At 38.1% G+C, this 19429-nt stretch overlaps 1 protein-coding gene across 1 annotated transcript in view; it reads right to left on the bottom strand.

Annotated features, from left to right (window-relative positions):
* Positions 1-19429, bottom strand: part of cacna1ea (calcium voltage-gated channel subunit alpha1 Ea) — a 64544-nt gene that overhangs the window by 7589 nt on the left and 37526 nt on the right. Inside the window, exons 19-37 of the mRNA XM_088424894.1 lie at positions 16315-17022; positions 15031-15242; positions 14844-14955; positions 14342-14471; positions 13907-13966; positions 12571-12677; positions 12362-12373; positions 12156-12252; positions 11563-11723; positions 10131-10268; positions 8828-9029; positions 8023-8187; positions 6810-6920; positions 6650-6730; positions 5731-5916; positions 5425-5516; positions 4793-4967; positions 4572-4699; positions 568-664 (exon numbers count right to left, since the gene is read on the bottom strand). Of these exons, the coding sequence (XP_088281020.1) occupies positions 568-664; positions 4572-4699; positions 4793-4967; positions 5425-5516; positions 5731-5916; positions 6650-6730; positions 6810-6920; positions 8023-8187; positions 8828-9029; positions 10131-10268; positions 11563-11723; positions 12156-12252; positions 12362-12373; positions 12571-12677; positions 13907-13966; positions 14342-14471; positions 14844-14955; positions 15031-15242; positions 16315-17022 (2974 nt within the window). The remainder of the gene's footprint in view (positions 1-567; positions 665-4571; positions 4700-4792; positions 4968-5424; positions 5517-5730; positions 5917-6649; positions 6731-6809; positions 6921-8022; positions 8188-8827; positions 9030-10130; positions 10269-11562; positions 11724-12155; positions 12253-12361; positions 12374-12570; positions 12678-13906; positions 13967-14341; positions 14472-14843; positions 14956-15030; positions 15243-16314; positions 17023-19429) is intronic.

Below are 19429 nucleotides of genomic sequence, written 5' to 3'. Positions count from 1 at the left end.
TTATAAATTATGAGGCATCAGTTCCCACAGATAGATAGATAGAGATATAGATAGATAGATAGATAGATAGATAGATAGATAGATAGATAGATAGATAGATAGATAGATAGATAGATAGATAGATAGATAGATAGATAGATAGATAGATAGATAGATAGATAGATAGATAGATAGATAGATAGATAGATAGATAGATAGATAGATAGCTTAGCTTCTATTTCTTTGACTAATATTGTTCTTCTTCGTTGTATTTTCCTGGATGTCAGTATACACATTCTTCTCTGGATGTCAGTATACACATGTTGATTTTTTTCCCCAACATGTGTGGATTCCCTCACAATTATATAGAAATATTAAAAGTTAAACACAACAATTAAAAGTTAAAAATCGGAATGTGTGTTTCTTACCGCAGATGTCTGTCAAAAAGCAACGAAAAGACATACCTGCTACAGATGAACACAATGTCAACATGGTCAATGGAAAATGCCATGTCAGCAAATAAATGAGAAAATTTGATCTTGAAAGGTGCGTCCCTTCAGATACATGAAAAGCCTCCTTTGGGTCTACCTTATAAGCCACCTTGGATGGGCATTTCTTGCCAAGGCCAAGGGGTGGCGACATGTTGGTCAACATCTCATACATGTCAGTGTAATGGATGCGACCACTGCGGGTGTCGGCAAGCCGTAACGATAGGAAGATGTAATGGAGGGGAAAAAAAAAAATCACCGAAATGGCAGTGAAGGGGAAATAACAGAATGGTGGAAAAACAAGAGAGAAGATTATTCCGGTGCAACACATAACAGGAAAGAGAAAAACAGGTTGCATTCTTTCTATGCTGATGAGAGCATAGAAATTTCAGAAGAAGAGGGGGGATATCTTGGACAGAAAGAGCAAAGGAATGACAGCCTGGATCTGGTGCAAATGACATACTTACACGGTGCATGCAAGTATGAGATTTTGAAACCAGATCCAGAAGGCAGAAAGAGATAGGCCTCCCAAAATTGGCTTTGCATTTTAGTTAAGCTTCCAGTATCAAAAATCACATGTGAATGCAGAGAGATGCTCTAGATGAGGAAAAGAAAATCCAAATAGTTTTACCTTGTCTGACCCAAAACAACATATTCTGTAGAAAGCACTTTTGACGGATTTTTTGTTTTTTTGGGGGTGTTTCTTCACTATCTTTTCATAGACAGCGATCCACAGCTTAGAAAAGATTTTACCACCATTCAGTACAGTTAACATTAACGCTTTCTACATTAGAAGACATCATTGCACTCAAGCATAAAAATTGGCACATTTTTTATGCTAAACAGCCTCGTTTAGGTACTTGGCTGTGTTCACGCTTACTCCGGCGCAAACCTCCCTTTTCCAAAAGTACATATAACGAAATATCAAAAGAAAATAAACTCCACCCATGTGCGCAATTTGCGCTAGACTTTCATCGAGCATGAATACAGAGTTTAGGCAATAGCCAATTACGGATGACAAGATTAACTTTGATTTTAAAAGTCCGTTCTTTAATTACAGCTAACACGGTCCCTCACTGGTCATGAGCTTTTTTTTGTAAGATGCTGCAAGATACTTGCAGAGATCATTCAGTTTCAACCTCTTTAAAGTTAATGATGAGAGGCCAGCCGCTTGTTTTTTCTCTTGCTTGGCTGAGCAGAGACTGGAGAGCTGAGCAGTTGCAGGGAGAGTGAAAGGAAGGGGAAAGATGGCGGAAAATAACAAAAACAGTGATAATTACAGCATACTTAGGATGCCTTTTTGCTCTGTTGATTGGTGTGCATTGTCCTAAGCAAACAAATAAATGTGTCGTGTCAGCAAGTACTCGGACAACATGAGTAGCTTGCCTGTCCGTCCTTAAATTAGCTCATAGGCTAATTCCTTCATTTTTAGGGCTCCATTAACAATACGGATTTTTGGTGCCCATATTGAAAAAAAAATACAGATGACCAATTATTTGACTGGATAATGTAAACATTTATGGTGAATAAAACAGTAGTTGCCAAATAAATTTTCAATAGGTTTGACAAGCGGATTTTCACTATTCACGGCTATTCCCAGTCAACAAAAAATCATGGCACCTTTAAGGCATTTATACTTAATTTTTGATGCGCTGTGTATTTCATGTTTTTTTTTTTAACTGTGACTTTAGGTTGTGTGTAAACTAGCTTTTGCTCACCTAATCATTGTTGTATAAATGCTGATTTGTTTTGTTTTGAATCAATGGTCCGCAACGTGACCTCATCAACAAATTTCATGATACATATTCCAGGGTGTATATTCCAAGGTGTGATAAACAATATCAGAGTGACTCGTATACGTCTGCTGTAAATCGTTTGATGACATAAAGGTAAAACATTAAAATAATCAGCAAATATCAGCTGCTCTGTCAATTATTTTTAACCGACGTTTGAAGGGCCATAAAAGGTTGATTTAATCGGCCAGCCGATTAATCGGTTGGCTCAAATTATTTTCTATATAAAAGTATTATGATTATCTCTAATTTCTTGAAATGATGACTTGTTGGTTTTCATGAGCTGCAAGCAATGAATTGACAGTTAAAACATTTTGACATTTTCCACTAAATTGACAGTTACTGAGAATAACTCAAATTTTCCCACAATTCAAATTTATGAAGAAGAACCCATCTTTGTTGTACATTGTCTAAATGCTCATCTCTCTGCATTCACATCTGCCCTGCGTGGGCATGGCGAGTCCCGTCCCTTAGTGCCCCGTCACAGGACTGTCATCATTCTTTGACCATCACACCGGAGGAACACACTCCTAAAAGAGTCAAGCAAGGTGGCGAGAATCAGTGAAGACGAAAGAAGAAGAGGGAAGTCAGCGAGGGTCCCACGCAGGGGATGCTGACTGGGTTTTTGTTTCTTTGTTCTGGGGAGAGCAAACCTTGCATGCCACCCTGTGGGGGCAGTTCTTCCCAAATCCCAGGGGAGGTGAGATAGAATGCACAACTTTGTACATCTCCTTATAGTGGAGCCTACCACTGAAAAGAACATAGGAGTCTTTAGATCAGAGAGAGTACAACCTCACAGGCCACAGGAAGGGTGACATTGACCTGAGTGCAGGTTGCTTTTAGATTTAAACACACATTCTAAACACTCATTGGACACTTCATTAAGTACGCACAAGTCAAGCATAAAATACAGCAGACTACAAATTATTATGTTCAATGGTGATACAATGGAGGAGTTCATTTAATTTAGGGAATTTAATTTGCAGTGGTGGAGAATTGCTTTGCACCCAAGCCAAATTCATGTTTTAGTATTTTAATTGAATGCATAGTCTTAGTACAACTTTGGAATTAATTTGTATAAATTAAGTTTGATTTATTTCTGTTTTAGTCATCAGCAAAAGTTTGCTAATTAAATTAGAAAGTGGGAGGCTTGGAAGACCCCGCTTTTTCTCCCCCAATTTTATGACAGTCGCTACTGTTTTTAATTGTTTGCTCATACAATCATTAGTTGGAAACATTATTAGTCTAGAAAAGTATATCAGCTGGTCAGAAATAATTCCAAAGCTTACTTGGTGCACCACCTTTTTAGTGTTGATTATTTTATGCAACAAATTTGATTACAGGGTTCATAAAAAAATTTTTCGTTTACAGTGCAGAATTTGTCATGCTTCTACTTGACGCCGTTAGCGAATCCTCATTATTCATAAGGAATGAGAATTTGTGACAATCTGTAAATGCCCACTCAAAAAGATGTCTAACCTGTAACCGAGGAGTTAAAAAATGTTCAAACATGCTTATTAATTTTCCCATCAACGGCTTTGGCCTATATGAAGCTCTCAATTCAATATAGCTGCTGAGCATCAAGATGCCACTGACAGCGCTGAAGCAGTTCACATATTTAACATGAGAGCAGAACAGAAAATAGGTGAATTTTCAACAGAGGTGTAACAATTCATCAACAACTAATGGATATTCAAATTGAGATAATTATGTTGGATGATGGAGTAATCAATTGGACCTAAAATTGTCCCAATCGTCATTATTTATTTATTTTAGTTTACATTATTACATTTCTTTGGTATTGAATGAACAGACTGTTTATCATTGTGCTTAATCAAAATCAAACATTTACATAAATCTTTTTTAATTATGGAAAACGTTTTTTTCATCTAATTTCTGACAGACCAGGGAGGTCAACAAATCATAAAAAGGTCAAGTTACAGTTATTTTTCTACAATATTTGAAAAAAAAAATGCTGCTCAGGGATGGAAATTAAAACATTCTATTCATCAGTGATAAAATAACTGACAGTTTAGTTGATTAATATACTATTTGTAAGCCGCAGACCTAGTTTTTAGGGAAAAACAGGCTAGTTTTGTTCAAAAATTGTGTAAATAGGCGAACTTAAGAATTTGAGATTATTGTTGGTCTAAGTACCTAACGAAGTGGCCTGGCAAGGTCTTCAATTCCCGAAATTTTCTTAAATGTTATCACATATTGAACCTGTTCTATACTATATACATCAAATATGATAATACGCCTGTTCAAACAATAAAATGACACATTTAAACCAAGACTGATTGAAACTGACCAGGCAGCCCGATCGTACTCCCCCCAGATTCGAACAAACTCGTCCAAGTGGTGCGGGCCCAGGATGGATGAGTCTCGAGTCAGGTACTCAAAATTATCCATAATCACAGCCACAAACAAGTTCAGCATCTGGTCAGAAAGATAGTTCAGACATATTTTCAATTCTGAAACATGAAGGTACAGGAAGAAAACGTAAGGTGAGATGGTGTTCTGTTTTCTTACCAAGAAGGAGCTAAAGAAGATAAAGGACACAAAATAGAAGTAAGCAAAGTCTGAACCGCAGCCTCCCTCCTGCTCAGTGTTTAGTACAGGTAAGGGATTGGAGGGGTCCGTCTCACAATGCTGTCCCCCCAGACAGGACAACATGATCTCCTGCCATGACTCGCCTGTGGCACTCCTGCAAAAAACAATTCCTTTTTAAAAAAAAACAACAACAAAAAAATAAAATCACATTTAGCCCGGCCCTTTCTTCCTTCACTATCACATTCAACACTTAAGGAGTTTAAGTGCTTCACTGCGGTATCCATCAGCTTCTGACAACAAGTGGCCCTTTGGGTACTTTTAGAAGCATAGCCTTACAATTGTAACCTAGCAACATCATCCCAACAACAATGAGGCGCCACAGTGGAGCAGTGAATGTGAACCGGCGGGTGTTAAATGTCAATTTGGATCTTGGACTTGCTCCCAGATTGTGTCGCATTCATAATGCAAATTGTGTTAAATAAGAATGTTCAAACACATATAAATGGAATGCAACTTGAAGCTAGCCACTTTTACCAAGCATGTGTTATTTGACAGGTAGTCCAGAAACAAAGGGAATTCCAATAGAGCCTTTGTTATTTGATGCCATTTACCTGAAGAGCAACATGAGAGCGCCAGAGAAGCTCTTGAAGTTGTTGTGCTGGTTAATGTGCGTCTCCTCATTCAGCTTAATGTTGCCAAACACCTGATTCATAAGTTACAAGTGACAATCTGATTAATGCAGTGCAAATTTCCAAGACTTTCTGTGTTGCCCTAATTTTAAAAGTCTCATAGGAAATAATGTAAAGTGAATTATCTCAATTATTTAAGGATACCTTCATAGAACCTTAGTGGGTTGGTCTGTTTTTCTTTTTTAAGTAGTGTAGTCTAAAAGATCAAATAAAGTATATGCATCTGACCTGCATGCCGATGATGGCGTAGATGAAGAAGAGCATGGCGATGAGTAGGCAAACGTAGGGCAAAGCTTTGAAGGACTGCACAAAGGTCCACAGAAGAATCCGGATGGTGTAGCCTTGCCTCAGCAGCTTTATCAGACGCGCCGCTCTGAACAGCTTCAAGAAACTCATGTTGAACGTATCCACAAACTGGGGGAGGGAATGAAGCTATATATTAGGGCTGTCACCATCGAATATTTTTACAATCATTCTTACGTTTTCATTTAATTGAATAATCAGAAGAAATCACATTCTACATTGCAGATTGCAAACACATTTTCCCGTAATTGCTGTATTTTAACCGATTACTTTTTATTCTGAATTGCTCAGTAAAAAATCACAACAACTAAAAACAATCAAGCAAAGTCACACAAAAGGGACTGATGTTATACTCACCAAACTTTTTGAAATTGATTGAATTACTCGTTTGGTCATTCTTTTCAAAAGTAAAAGGAGATGTTTGCAAATGGCGTATGAACCTCACACACACACATATATATTATATATATGACATTTAAGAAATGCATACTCCTACATGTGTGCTCCAATCGGCCAAAAGAGTCCATTGTAGTGTCAAAATTTCAGGCAACATCCCCCATAATTTGACACGTTACATGTATCAAGGTAACAACCAATCACAGCTCAGTTTGCTAATAACCAAATCCAGAAAACAGGTGAGCCCTGATTGGTCATTTACCTAAGCCTTGAGCTTGTGATGTCATTTTCAGTCGACAAGTAGAAATATGTGTTCGAAATGTAATACATGCACATGAAAAATAATTGGAGAAATTGCTTTAAATACATTTGCAACAACACAGTTCAAATACAACCACGGTAGGCACAAATGGTCAGGAACTCTTCTCTATTTCACTTTGGCATTCACCTGCAAATCTACTATTATCTCTGTGATGCTGCCGAGCACGGTGATGAAGTCAAAAATGTTCCAGGTGTCTCGAAAGTAATTCTGTGGAGACACAAAAGACGGTAGGGATCATTTTGAGACGACCACGCCACATGTCAGGTGTAGGTTTGTTCCTCCTCACCACCAAGCCAAATGCCATTATCTTGAGGACACACTCAATGGAGAAGAGAACGGTGAAGGCTGTGTTCAGATGCTTGAGGACAGCTTCGTAGGCGGGCGGGGCTGAATAATACTGCACACACAGGCAACAGGATTTAAAACACAAGAATCCCTTTGACAGCTACAGGTTGATGGAAGATTCCTCCAGAGCCAGAAATAGCAGGCAAGTCTCTTCACCGCTCATCTGTCGCACTATAAAAAGGAGTCGTTCCTTCGGGGCCGGCAGCCACCGTTAATGAGGTCATGCTAAATAGCAGCCCCTGGACGTTAAGGATCAATATTTAATACAGGCTGAGTCACCCTTCGGTTTGAGAAATTGAGGGAAATAAGACAATTTGAGGAAATAAATAGCAGTAAGAGAGCTCTGGAGGATATCAAGGCCTAAACATTGAAATGAAGATCTAAAGAGATCCGGCTAAGTCATGTTTTGTGCTTCTATTGACAGATATTTTTACTTGAAATGTTCCTCTCATTACTTTTTACTTGAATTATTTTTCGTCCACCATATTTTTTGGTATGGTGGCTTTGTTTTGATTTAGCCCAATAAATTCTGCCTCTCAACAGATGTTGGCCATACAAACAAAGCATATGATTAAAAAAAAAAAAAAAAAAAAACTTGTGCTTTATAAAATGTGCTTTAACCTATTTAACCATTTTCAGCAATAAAAAGTAACATTTAGTCTATACTTAGTTTGATCATTACTGCAAAATGAATACCTTTTAAAACATATTTCTACTTTTGCTGTTGACTGATAACATTACTCGTATCAAGGTAACAACCAATCAGAGATCAGCTTGCAAATGTCACGTGACCAAATCCAGAAAACGGTGAAAAGGTGGCGTGATTGGTCATTACAGGAGCCTTGAACACATGATGTCATTTTCAGTTAACAGCAAGCAGCAAAACATGCATTTAAATTGATTAATTGTTGCATGAATTACTTGGATATAGTACAAGAAAAAAATCATGGTTATCAAATTAAGTACAGTATAGAGAAAATATTAACTTTGCATTGCTGAAAATAGCTAAACAAGTAAAGTATTATTGGTAGTATGTTTATAGTCGTATAAAATAGAAAAAACATATCACCTCCATTGCACTATATTAAAAAAAACACACATTCAACAAACGGAGTTTTATTAAAGTTTGGCGAATGAGTGCATAAATCCCTCACCTTCATCATGAGCACGATGGTGTTGAGAGCGATCATGGCCAGGACAGTGTATTCAAAAGACGGCGAGACCACAAAATGCCACAGTCGGTACTGGAATGTGTGCCGGTTCTGAGGCATATAACGGGTCAGCGGCTTGGCGCTGATGGCAAAGTCGATACATGCCCTCTAAAGTGAAAAGAACAAAAGCATTAGTGGAATACTGCAGGGAGGACACTAAGGATTCAGCCATGTACTCCTGCTCAAAGACGTTTTTGTGATATGTGAAAATGAGACCAAGATAACTGACGTCAAAGCTTTCTCAAACAATAACATGACTCAAAATAAATAAATAAATAAATAGGGGAAGTTTACTGTGGTTCTTTTTTTTGTGTAATTCGTTTTTTGTAATGCATTTGTTTGCCTTTCATTTTGTATGGTAAAAATAATAAAACCATTCATTAAAAAAAAACAAAAACAAAACATCACATTAACACACATGTTGGATGCAGCACATACCTACCAAATTTACCATGCCACTGATGAACATAAAAAAAAGTTCAGAATTTGACTTTCCTGTCTTTATTGGTTTCTAGAAAGATCCTAAAAGTTTTGTGCTAACACTGACTCCTGTTTGGAACTCAATCATTCTCCCCCACCTTGAATAAAGTAACAAAACACGATTGCTATCTGCTATATTTTCAGAGGGAATAGCATTCGGAGCTGCCAAAATTGTCTGCACACCTTGTTATTGTCTGCCGCTGAGTCGAATTTCTTCTTTTCTTACATCCTGTGATGGATAAATAAAATATATCTGCCAATCCCTCACCTCATTCTTCTCCAGGCTGCACTCTTCCATCATCTTATCACCCTGCTCCTGGAAGGTGATGATGATGAGGGCCACGAAAATGTTAACAAAGAAAAAAGGAAAGACCACAAAGTAAATGACGTAAAAGATGGACATCTCCATCCTGTTGCCGTGGCTTGGTCCCCTGTCCTCTTCGGTTACGTCCACAGAATGTTGCAGGACCCTGCAGGATAACAACCCAGCGCTTGTTATCATACATTTTAAATGGAGACCTGATCATTTTCTTCTCAACTCGTGCTAAATGTATCCTATCTCCATAAAAATTCTTCATTGTATATAAAATTGTACATGATTGCAGTGTAAATCAAAGTTATGCATTACTGTTCTTGTAAAGGCAGAATTTATAATACAGTGCTTGTATTTTATGCAATTTGGAGTAACATGTAAAAAAAGAATGCTTCAGTTTAATGTAATGGCTCTTCTACCTCTTTTTTTGGCATGTACGCCTGGGCTACATCAAGAATATCATCGTACAAACATCTAACTCTAAATGCAACATTAACATTAGCCGTTCTTCACCGCTGAAAAACTATTCATGCCTTTAGGTATTGTTATAGTGTTTGTTAACATGTGTTGCTCCACCGTTTGTCTTCAAATGTCATTGATGAAAAGGTTCTAACCCTGCGACACAAATGCGGACATTAGCTGTCATTGGTTTTGCATTGTTTGTTAGCATTAAGCTAAACTGACTAAAGCTAAGTGATTGTTTTAAAATACACAATGTGCAATTCTATTTTTATGTTGAGTTTGACATTGACCTTTAAAAGAGGGACGCAATAAAGTTTGAGTTTCTTTTTTTTTGATGAAACGTTTACTGTTTGTGAAACAGCTGCTTGTGAAGTGAGTTGAGTTCCCTGCTGAGATATCTCAAATTTTTACTTGACAGGCAAAGCAAAAAATAAATGGCTGAATGGCAGCTCATATGTTCCAAAAACATGAGATATTGTGGCATTGGTACCCCATCTTCGACTGCATTTAATATTGTATAATTTCCCAAAATGCTGAGGTACTTATCTTCTCGTCAAAGTACTTCCCTGCTCAAATGTCCCCCTGGCATTTGAAGAATGATATGATGATAAATTATTAAATTAAACCATTAAACGGCTGTGGTTGATTTCCGAGCCCCGCCGGTGAAATATAGTCTAACCTTGGAGTAAGATGAATGATAAAACCTTGCTCAAATGACTTCCATAATCACGTTTTTTTCATCGAAAAAGCCAACGTTGAAATTGCTCATGGATAGATGTGCATTATAGGCACTCACTGTGGCCAGCCCTCCCCCGTGGAAACAGTGAAGAGAGTCAACAAAGCCCAGATGATATTGTCGTAGTGGAACTCGTGTCTTTTCCAATCTCGTTTTTTCACCTCTTTCTTGTCCTTCCCGTAGTCTATATAGTAACCTCTGTACAGGAGAGAAGAAGATTGAAAATAGTATCCAGCTTTTTTAAGGAAAAGTATTAGAACATTTATTAAAACAAATTTTACTAAAATCTAAAAGAAAAAAAAAACTCCAGATGATGCATGTGACTTGAGCCAAAATTGCCTCGTGCATTAAACTAAATGAAAATGTTCGGCTTTCATGAGACATAGTACAGAATACCCAAGAAGCTACCAGCTGTTTTTTTCTGTTGTTGTTTTTTTTTTTGTTTGTTTGTTTTTTGAGGGGTTTCTTGTTATTTTTTTTTAATTCATAGGAACACTGGTTAACTAACTAACTAACTAACTAACTAACTAACTAACTAACTAACTAATACTCAAGGGCTCAAATCTTTGATTTTCAAGATGACAAATGAATCCCTACGCAAAGCACTTCATTATATCTTTAATAAAGAATGCATGCTTTCTGAAATAATTGAAAGACTACCCAGTACTTAAAATGTAGCCTGGACAGATTTAGGATGGCAACCAATTTGATAAGCATCTCCGATCATTTGTATTGGTGAACCCGACAGGACACCTGCCATTGTGTGCTAGCACAAGCATTGGCGTGAACAAGTAAACACACGTAACTGACACTTCTATTAATAAATGAATTACAGATTCTTATATGTTTGAAAACATTACCTAAAATTAAATTTGTATTTAGTGCAAAGTGTAATTTTTCATTTGGAAAAATCATTGACATTATTTCGTTTTTTTTATAAAACAAAATTTCATCAGGGGTGTGTTGACATTTTTCCCCCAATGTTGTGTGCCAACCAACCTACCTACCTTCCTACATACCAACTGCGTTAAAGGGATAGTGTGTAAGATTTAGACCGTTTTTCATAACAAACAGCAGTAGTTGCTGCAGGTGCTGCACTTCCCATTGCCCGTAGCCATAACAAACATGGCCGCCTCCGGAGAAGTGCTAGACCTATTATATTTAAAACATACTGTTTGCCATTAAGAACACATTCATTTGCAAGTTTTTTGAAAGTTAGAATCATTTAATTGATTCCTCTTTTAATGAAAGACAGTCTAAATCTTACACACTGTCCCTTTAAGAGAATAAAGCATAATGATTTTAATGTTATACCTATGACGCGTTTGCATGGGAGATGCTACGATATAATAGATTCTACATCCATTATAAACTGATTTTCTTAGCATTGACATGCATGTTCTGAGGGATATTACTTGCTTAGTGATGTCTCATGCGGGGTCTTTAGAAATACGCAAAAGAGCAACAGAGTGAGTCGAACGAAAATTATTACTGGCAGTCCTTCTCCGTGTCCTTGGAGCTGTCGTTGCAGTAGAAGAACTTCCCCTTGAAGAGCTGCACGGCGATAACGGCAAAGATGAACATGAACAGCTTATACACAATCAGGATGTTGAAGACGTTTTTCAGGGACGTCACCACGCAGTCGAACACGGCCTACGGACAAACAAATACAACAGTCAGACTTTCGTCATGTAAAAATATGCATCAAGGCAAGATAATTTAGAGCAGTGGTATCTGAACTGCGGCCTGGGGGCCATTTGCGGCTTGCCATTACTTTCTCATGTGGCCAACACTACATTTGAAAAATTTCACACAGCCTGCAAGGCTAGCTGGCAGAATGAGAAGGGTAATAAATTGGTTAATGTATTCCTGATCTGTTCATATCAAAACACTAAAAAAAAAAAATGTATATTATATATATATATATATATATATATATATATATATATATATATATATATATATATATATATATATATATATATATATATATATATATATTGGATGAACCTCTAAATTCAAACCATTTTTAATGCAAATGGAAAAACATCCAAAAGTCAAGCTAAACTTGGCAGAAGCTCTGACCTTGAGTTTTGGAAGTCTCTTGATGGTCTTCAAGGGTCTGAGCACACGCAAAACTCTCAGTGATTTGATGGTTTTAATGTCTCTTCCTTTGTTATTCCTGTGAAAGATGAAACAGTATGAGCATTCAAATGATGTAGCGTGATGATTTCTCTATATTTGCAGCATATTTGACATGACAAGACAAAGTTTCATTTGAAGAGCATTACCCCATCACATTACTGCAGGCAGTCCCACAAGGTCACCATCCAGAGACAGGAGAGACAAAGAGAGGGTCATGCACAAAAACCGTTTTGAATGGATTACAGGAGATACGCTTCCACAACATCCAAACACAGCAAAACAGAAGAAGAGGCAACAAGTAGCTTGGACATGAACACGTTTTGGCAGTACAGCCTAAATCAATGTGGCAACTGACGTGAGGGCGAAGGCCACCAGAGCTCCCACCACCACTATGAAGTCTAGAATGTTCCACAGGTCTCGGAAGTAGGAGCCGTCGTGGAGGAGCAGACCCTGGTCGATCATCTGAGGGCCAAAAAGCAGGTGTCATTTCTCTAACATCATTTTCCAGTTAAAAGACAGCCATTCTGACAGTGACAATCAAACTACATAAAATATTCTCTGTGAGAAAATATCATTACAGTGGTGCCCCAGTGTATTGGTTTTTGAAATACAGTGATTCTGTAATTCGTATCTTTATTGTTATAGTTGTAAGGAACAAGAACAACACCAAACAATGCTATTTCATAAAGTATTAAGGCATGGGCTCAAACCCCAAAACAGCAATCAGTGTTTGCTTATTATTTAAACAGCAAAGCCATTCAGAGTCAAAATATACGTCATAGTCCAACAAACAAAAAAATCAATTTGATTAAAATAGTAAATGGGGTATGCTTTATCTCCCCTGAAGCACTTTAACAAGTCTTCACATTCACTCTTTTGGATCATATTTGATGTGTACCAACAGCAGCCTATGCGCAAACCTAGCCATACCAACCCATGGAAAGGTTTTTATTTGTAATTGTAATGTAAATTATTCAACTCCAAGACAAAAAGTCATTTTAAATCCATCAGTGTCACCCATGTCGTGCTAGCTGGCTAGATCCAAGCTAAAAGAGGATTTCTCCAGTCTGAATCCAAACTGCAAACTTTCTTTGCGCTAACATGGCGTGAAAAGCTCACGGCGAAGTAACGGCAAAAGTCTTACTTGAGATAGCCTTCGTTAACTGATCACTCAAAAAGTTCATGCAATGCTCATTAGCTGGCAAAAAACACAAACTGTCATTCCAGTATGAATAGATTATGTCTTGAACCATCAACCAATGAGTTAAAACCTGGTAGAAAGACTTTTGATTTTCAGGGGCTGAAATGGATTACGGGCATTTCAAATGATTCGGAAGCAAAATATGTTTGACTTAAGAGTACAATGAGTCTCAGGGATGTCACGGAACAAAAAGTGAAACATGAACGTCAAATACTGAGCCAGACAAGCAAAACAAGACAAGACAAGCCCCAGCTTACCCTCAAGTTCATCATTCATTTTTCAATCTGCGATTCCACACTTTCTGAATCGTCCGCAGCGTATTTGCATATTTTGATGTATTTTTCTTAGCACTGCGCATAAGTCAGTGGTTGGTCCGCAGTGGCTCTATTAAAAATAATTGCCCCCAGCTGGATTGCGGCAACCATTCCAGTCTACCTCCTGGCATCTTTTCACTGAAAAGGCATCTCTATTCATTTGCGCAGTCACCTACCTTAATAATCATTTCAAAGGTGAAGACGCCAGTGAACACATAGTCGAAATAGCGCAGGACCTACATGAGAGCAGAAAGAAAAAAACAGAAGCAATTAAGTGCCATTAAAAAGTTAACTCGTGGAAGTTTATTGTTAAAGTAACGTTCGTTTTAAAATTCAAAGGCTCTCGGTGTGTGCTTTCACATGCAAAAATATCTTGAAACATAATAGTCGAGAAAAAGAACTTGCCGCTCTAATTGCAGTTTAATTGTCTCCCCCATTAGTTGCCAGTAGCCCCATTTTGCAAAACAACGTCAGAAAATGTAGTCTTCTGACTTTTCATGCTATTTGAATGCACACGGATTATTAAATCGCACCTCAGGAAATTGATTCACAACAGGGTGTAAAAAAAATCTGGATTCTAAATGTGAAATGCCAAGTATGAAAGCGCAAACCTTGTTCCAGTCGGAGGTGGTGGCCACAGGGTCCTCCGCGGCGAGCGCGATGCTGCTTGCGGCAATGACCAGCAGGATAGACATTTCAAAGTACCTGAGGTTCACCACGTAGTGACATGCTCGCCGCACCCTGAGGACAAGCAATACACAGCAAGAGCGAATGAAGCCACAGCAAGAATGAATTGGGAGGTCTGATGAAGTTTTGGGGGAGTGGCTTAAACTACAGTCTTTTTTCCAGGCTTATACTATGGCCCTTGCTAGGGAAATGGCAGAAGATTTTTTCCTCCTCATCCTTTGTGATTTTCCTTCCTTATCTAAGACCTCGGCGTGCCGCACAGTGGCTGCATACCAACAGGCTTTGCTGTTCTGCATTTCCCTGCTATTTTTGTCTCTTTTAGATACATCAAGCATGTTTCACTGAATTTCATCGCCTTTAACTTGTTTCCATTACTTCAATATTACCAGAACAATCTGATATACGAAGTTGGCCATGAGCGCTTACGGATTGTCCGGCTTGAAGATGAACATGCTGTCAGGCGTCACAATGTTGACTGGTTTAAGGTCTTCAGCTTCTTCCTTCTCACGCTTGGAGGCTTCAGGGTCCTTGCTGTTAACTTCAGAGGCAACAATAGGAAAAAGATGTGCGCAACGATAATCACCTGAAACCGTTTGGAACATCCGTCAGTTACCAGTGATGGTAGAAAGTTCTATCGATGCCTCCATGTCGGGCATTTCCACGATGGCGCTGGAGCTGAGTTGAGATTTATCCAAGTCTTCTTGGTTGCTCTCTTCTAAAGCAAGTGGACACATGGCTTCCTCTTGAGGGATCTCAGCCTGCTTTTGGACACTGGAACAGCTGTCTGCTTGCTCAGCGTCCTCTCGCTCATTTTGATTCCCGTGCCTGAAACGATACCCTGAATGAGTCTCTGATTGTCTGCTCCCCCCCCAAAAATTCTTTATAGGGATTTACTGATGAACATCCTTTTAATATTTTTTCCCAGGTTTTGATGTAATCATCTCACTGATAATAAGAGTTGTGTGCCATTGCTTTATGATTTATTGTGTTGATTTAAGGAATAATGAACATACTTAGCCATTTTTAGGATGAAAACAAAGATTTCATCTACATAATAATTGGAGAATAAACTCACAACCTTGAGGTTGTGCCAAACTTGTGCCACCACCTGAGCAACGTTTTGTTTTAATAAAGAAGTAAAAAAGTGTTCTCAAACACTCCTTTTAAGTTTTATTTTTAATTCCTGATTGAAAAATGTTTACTCGTTTTTTGTAAATACCACATTTTTGTACTTTTTTTAGTGTATGATGCTGTTGATTGCTAATGAAAAATTGTGATTTTAAAGGGTTGTAACTGTGCATTAAAAAGAATCATTTTATTAAATTTATTGAAGATAAATTGTTAACTTTTTAACTGCTGAAAATTCATATTGATAACTATGTTTGGTATCCCTTTAAATATAAAAACAAGTGGGTGCACTACTTGCCTACAATCATCAAAAACATAACTGATTCTGAAAAATTGTTGCAATACGAACATGACTTCTGATTTTAAAATTTGATATAAAATATATGATAACTGTCAGGTTTAATTGTGAATATCATTTGAGGAAGTGTTAAGTAGGACTTACAAGATCAGAATTTTGGAGACGATCACTGATAATGCTAACAGATCAACAAATCGATCCAAAGATGGCCATATTTATTTAAACAACTATTTATAGTATTTTGCTGTACAGTCGATTCCTGGCATTCATCAGGGATTGAGACTAGCACAAATTCCACTCAAATGCATTGGAAAACAATATTAATAATAATAAAAAACAATATTGATCAAACAAAGACTTTAGTATTAGTTCACAGAATTTGGTTTTAATAGTGAAGTCTGTGAATGGAAACAGTTAAAACCTAAAAATATTCCCCCAAAAGTCAATACAAGGAAATTGGGGAGTCCATACCTGTTCTTCTCAGGATTGGATTCCTCTTCCTTCTCTCTCTCCAGCTCCTTCTCCTCAACTTTTGTTGGAGCCATCCCCCTCTCCCTGCTCACAGAACGACTGGCCGAGTGGTTTCCCTTCCAAAGAGATGACCCTTGACCTTCAGTCCCATTCTGATGGCTACGCAGCGCCTTTCTGCCCCTGAACCCGCCGACGTCGCCGTTGTCCGGCGGTCTGAATTTCTTCACGGCCTTGTGTTGATGATCGCAGTTCAACCTGGGGCTCTTTCGCTCACCGATTCTGTTGCGACTCTCGTCGACATCAATGCTGGGCTCTGGCGTGGGCTCAGGGGGATTCTCAGGGGTAGCGCTCAAGGGGTCCAATATCTCTTGAGGCGACGCTGACACGGGGGGTTCGGGAATAACAGCGGAGAGAACGCCTTCAAAAGCCATCCCCGGAGAGGTCTGGTTCTTGGTTGGTGATCCCAGTGGAGCCGCAAGAGGATCAGAAAGACATCTCAACCCGCCCGGCGGAGTGGCCTGCATAACCTTGCGGTGCAGGGACTGCGGGCGGCCATGTTGGGACTGGGCCGCGGCGGCGGCGGGTCCGTCCTTCTCCTCTGCGGGGCCGCTGAATAAAATCTCCCGGCTGGACATCTGACGGTGTCTCCGCAGCTGGCTGGTCCTCTGCTCCCACACGGACATGGTCATCCTCTTTCTCCGCTCTCGCCTGGACATGAAAGAGTTAGATGGGTTGAGTGGCGGGAGGGGGTGGCCCTCCTTGACGCTGCCCCGCGCCTCCTCCAGCGAGCGGGAATAGGTGGGTCGGCTGCGATGGATGGCTCTTTTTCTGTACAGGTAGGGACGCCTCCTACGGCTTCCTCTGTAGACAGAAGGAAAACACACATACATTTATCACTATGAGTAACATTTTAGAAAAGAAAGTGAAATTGAAAATGGCTAATTGAAGATGTTTTACTGTAACATGTATTTATTGCTGATCCAGGTGTCAAATATTTTTATTTTGCATTTTTGTGGAACCTCTGAAGGCGAACAGCACTCTTGTCAAAGAAATCCAAAATTGAAAAGATGTCCCTCATTAAGAATTTTTACACAGTTGTTTGTGTTTGGCATAGAATCTTCATAATAAGATGTTAAAGAAAAAGAAGATGCAAAGAGAAAAAGGAAAATATCCTCCTGAGACCCAGTCTAATCATTTTAGTCTATGAAAGTAACATATGGCTCAAAAATAAAATCTCTATTTTCTTCAATCATTCTGAAAAATTGAGATTTTAATCTACTTTAATGAAAGAAATAAACCCAACAAACGTTTGTTTAAAGGTTGGATTTATTTAAATGGAAAATATTGATTTAAGTACGTTGCTTAAAGGGATAATTAATTTAAGCAGTAAAAGGTTTATATTTTGCCACTCAATATTTTTTTACTAAATTATTTGTATGCAGAATCTTTAAAAATCTGCTTTTCTACTTGAAATCAACATCACCTGTGCTCAAGGCTCGGGTAATGACTAATCGTTGTCACCTGATGGTGATGTGACACTCATAACCGTGATTGATTGGTACTTACCTGAGCCTTTACACATGGGATATTTCATTTGATTTGAAATTTTTTCAAACTTTGCAAGTGTTGATCTAAAGGAGTGTCTAAATGGAGGCACTGAAAGAGTTAGTACTGAGAAAAAGAAAAAAAAACCTTTTACAACAATTGGTAATTAGCACCTGTTGTAAACTACTCTTGTAAACCACCCATCCAAGCATTCTGCCACTTTTGCAAAATCTTGTTTAGCTAGTTTTCAAATCATTGGTATTTAAAATGGAAAATGAATACATTTTATTTGATTTATTGCCAAGCCCTACACAATATTGGACATTTGTTTTTGGTCTATCTCTTCTGACTCATTCAAGCTAGTCTACTAAGTCCTTGTGTCCTCAGTAGAGGATATCTTGGCCTTCCAATAAGGCACAGGTGTCGAACTCCAGTCCTCGAGGGCCGGTATCCTACATGTTTTCAAACCTTTTCCTTCAAAAACACCTGATTCAAATGATTGGGGTCATTTCGAAGCTCCAGCAGAGCTTGCTAATGAGCTAATTATTTGAATCAGGTGTGTTGGGGAAAGAAAATCGGAAAACACGCAGGATGCCGGCCCTTGAGGACTGGAGTTCGACACCTATGCAATAAGGGCTTATGCGTTTGGGTGGAATGCAATTAACTTTGCTGTCTTGCTGACACTCAATGGACACAGTGTATAAAAATTACTAGATTGATTCTTAGGAGGATATATAGGTGCATCTCAAAAAAGTATATTAGTGTATTGTAAATTCATTTGAGTGAAACTTCTAGAAGTGCGTGCCAAATCCCAAAAATGCGAGGGCACATTGTATTCAAACTTGAGATGATGAACACCGTTTTCCTTCTATATAAGATCTTATCATCAAAACATTAAAAATAGTGATATTTCAAGGTGTAATGAATATTTATTTTTATGCTATGTTCAGAAAACATATTTTTATTAACAGTTACGTATGAATGAAGAATACAATACTGTAAATTAACATAATGTAATTTAAAATCTAATGAGTCATCTATTTTTATTTTGTATTCCAGATAAATATGATGCATCAAAAGAAGCATCTAAATAATGAGTTGATACTTGTAAATACATAACAACAAATGTATTTAAACCATGCGTGGGCATGGAATATTCGTGTATAGCAATGGTCAGAAAGGTACCACTTCAGCCTCAATTTGGACCAATTTATATTACATAGGTTAATGTTAAAAAAAAATGTAAGTTCACATTCTGTGTATGACCTTGAATTTCTGCTTTGAGATTATGTTTCCCCACAATATTCTAATTTAATAGGCAAGTGGACTCATTAAAATTGGCATTAGCAGCATCACCGCAAAATCGAATCAACTTTAGGATTTATTATTAAACGTTGTTAACCTATGTTTACTCGGGTGAAAATTAAGATAAAAATATTTTTAACGTTTAATGCTTCCCCAACACAAATCATCTTCATTTTTACTGTGCAGAATGCAGGTACAGTTCACATCTTTTTGCTTTATTTCCTTTTGCTAAATTCATTGGCCAGCATTCCAAAACGAATTGCGT

Source organism: Hippichthys cyanospilos, chromosome 10 (assembly GCF_059441005.1).
Source record: "Hippichthys cyanospilos isolate Australia breed blue-spotted pipefish chromosome 10, RoL_Hcya_1.0, whole genome shotgun sequence".
Lineage (NCBI taxonomy): Eukaryota > Metazoa > Chordata > Actinopteri > Syngnathiformes > Syngnathidae > Hippichthys > Hippichthys cyanospilos.
This window is presented reverse-complemented; position numbering and strand designations above follow the sequence as displayed.